General features: G+C 37.0%; 1 protein-coding gene across 2 annotated transcripts in view; it reads left to right on the top strand.

Annotated features, from left to right (window-relative positions):
* The window catches only part of LOC107676828 (NEDD8 ultimate buster 1-like), a 12,529-nt gene extending 11,568 nt beyond the window's left edge, over window positions 1-961 (top strand). For both annotated transcript variants that reach the window (XM_016471509.1, XM_016471508.1), the window contains 2 exons: window positions 541-597; window positions 677-961. In XM_016471509.1, the coding sequence (XP_016326995.1) occupies window positions 541-597; window positions 677-889 (270 nt within the window). In that variant the 3' untranslated portion in view covers window positions 890-961. The remainder of the gene's footprint in view (window positions 1-540; window positions 598-676) is intronic.
* The last annotated feature ends 417 nt before the right edge of the window (window positions 962-1,378 follow it).

Raw genomic sequence — 1,378 nt, 5'->3', positions numbered from 1 at the left:
AAAATAAATCATTAATGATGCAAGTATTAACTACATTTTCTAAATTATGAACGTGTTTTAAATAGGCTACAGAAATTGAATAAAGTGTAAATTAACATTAAAAGTTATTCAACAAAACATTATTTAGTCAAGAGCAGTAAGTTTTGTTGTTTGATTAACATTAATAAAAGACGGCACAGCTAGGCTGCTGTCACAAGACCTATTTCACGGATCCAATGCTGATACTCGTGCGTTTTATTTTGCAACTGTTTACATTAAGCTCACTCTCTCACTCACACACACACTCTCACACACACACACACACACTCACTCTCTCACTCACACACACTCTCACACACACACACACACATGTGTAAATATATACAATAAACATGTCTTTCCACTAGTCTGAAAAAACACTTTATGAAAAACCAAAAAGCCCAAAATCTCAAACTTGACAGGTGCATGAAAACAGTGTTTTTGCCTGCAGTGTCTCCCTTTAATATATAAAAATGTCCAAGTGTAAAGAAACCTGAAGTGGGTTGTGATGATGTTCTGCAGGTTCTGCTGGATGGTGCTGAAGCTCAGAGTTCAGACAGACAGACTAAGCTGGATCAGGTGTGTTCCTGTGTGTGTTTATTCATGAATGCAGTGTGAGATGATGCTGATGCTGATGATGCTGTGTGTGTTTGAGCAGCTGCTGGAGCTGGGCTTTCAGAAGGACATGGCCGACTCTGCGCTGAGCATCATGGGAGAGGATCTGGCTCAGGCCACTCAGATGCTGCTGGATAACCAGGGTGTGGTTCCTCCGGACCTCCTGTCTCCATCACCTCCATCCTCCTCCTCAGAGGAGCCCAGCACCTCCTCCGACTCCACCGGTGAGGCCTCCATCCGCTCACGTGATCAATAAAAACAGACTAATATGTGACCCTGGAGCACAAAACCAGTCATAAGGGTCAATTTTTTTAAATTGAGATTTATGTATCATCTTAAAGCTGAATAAATAAGCTTTCCATTGATGTATGGTTTGTTAGGATAGGACAATATTTGAAAATCTGGAATCTGAGGGTGCAAAAAAATCTAAATATTGAGAAAATCATCTTTAAAGTTGTCGCTACAAATATACCCCAGCGACTTAAGACTGCTTTTGTGCTCCAGGGACTCATATATGACCAACTTACAGAAAAATCATCTTTTCTGTGTTTTAAAAAACTTTTTACATTAGAAAACATAGATTAAAAAATATGGATATTTAAAAAAGACTATTTAAAAAAAACATTATAAAAACATTATTTAAAAAATATATATATATACACACACACGCACAGACAATACATTATCAACACAGATAAAAACAAAAACAAAAAATGACATTAATACAAAAAAATCAGTAAAAAAA

Source organism: Sinocyclocheilus anshuiensis, unplaced genomic scaffold, assembly GCF_001515605.1.
Source record: "Sinocyclocheilus anshuiensis isolate Anshui unplaced genomic scaffold, SAMN03320099.WGS_v1.1 scaffold184, whole genome shotgun sequence".
NCBI classification, from domain to species: domain Eukaryota; kingdom Metazoa; phylum Chordata; class Actinopteri; order Cypriniformes; family Cyprinidae; genus Sinocyclocheilus; species Sinocyclocheilus anshuiensis.
This window is presented reverse-complemented; position numbering and strand designations above follow the sequence as displayed.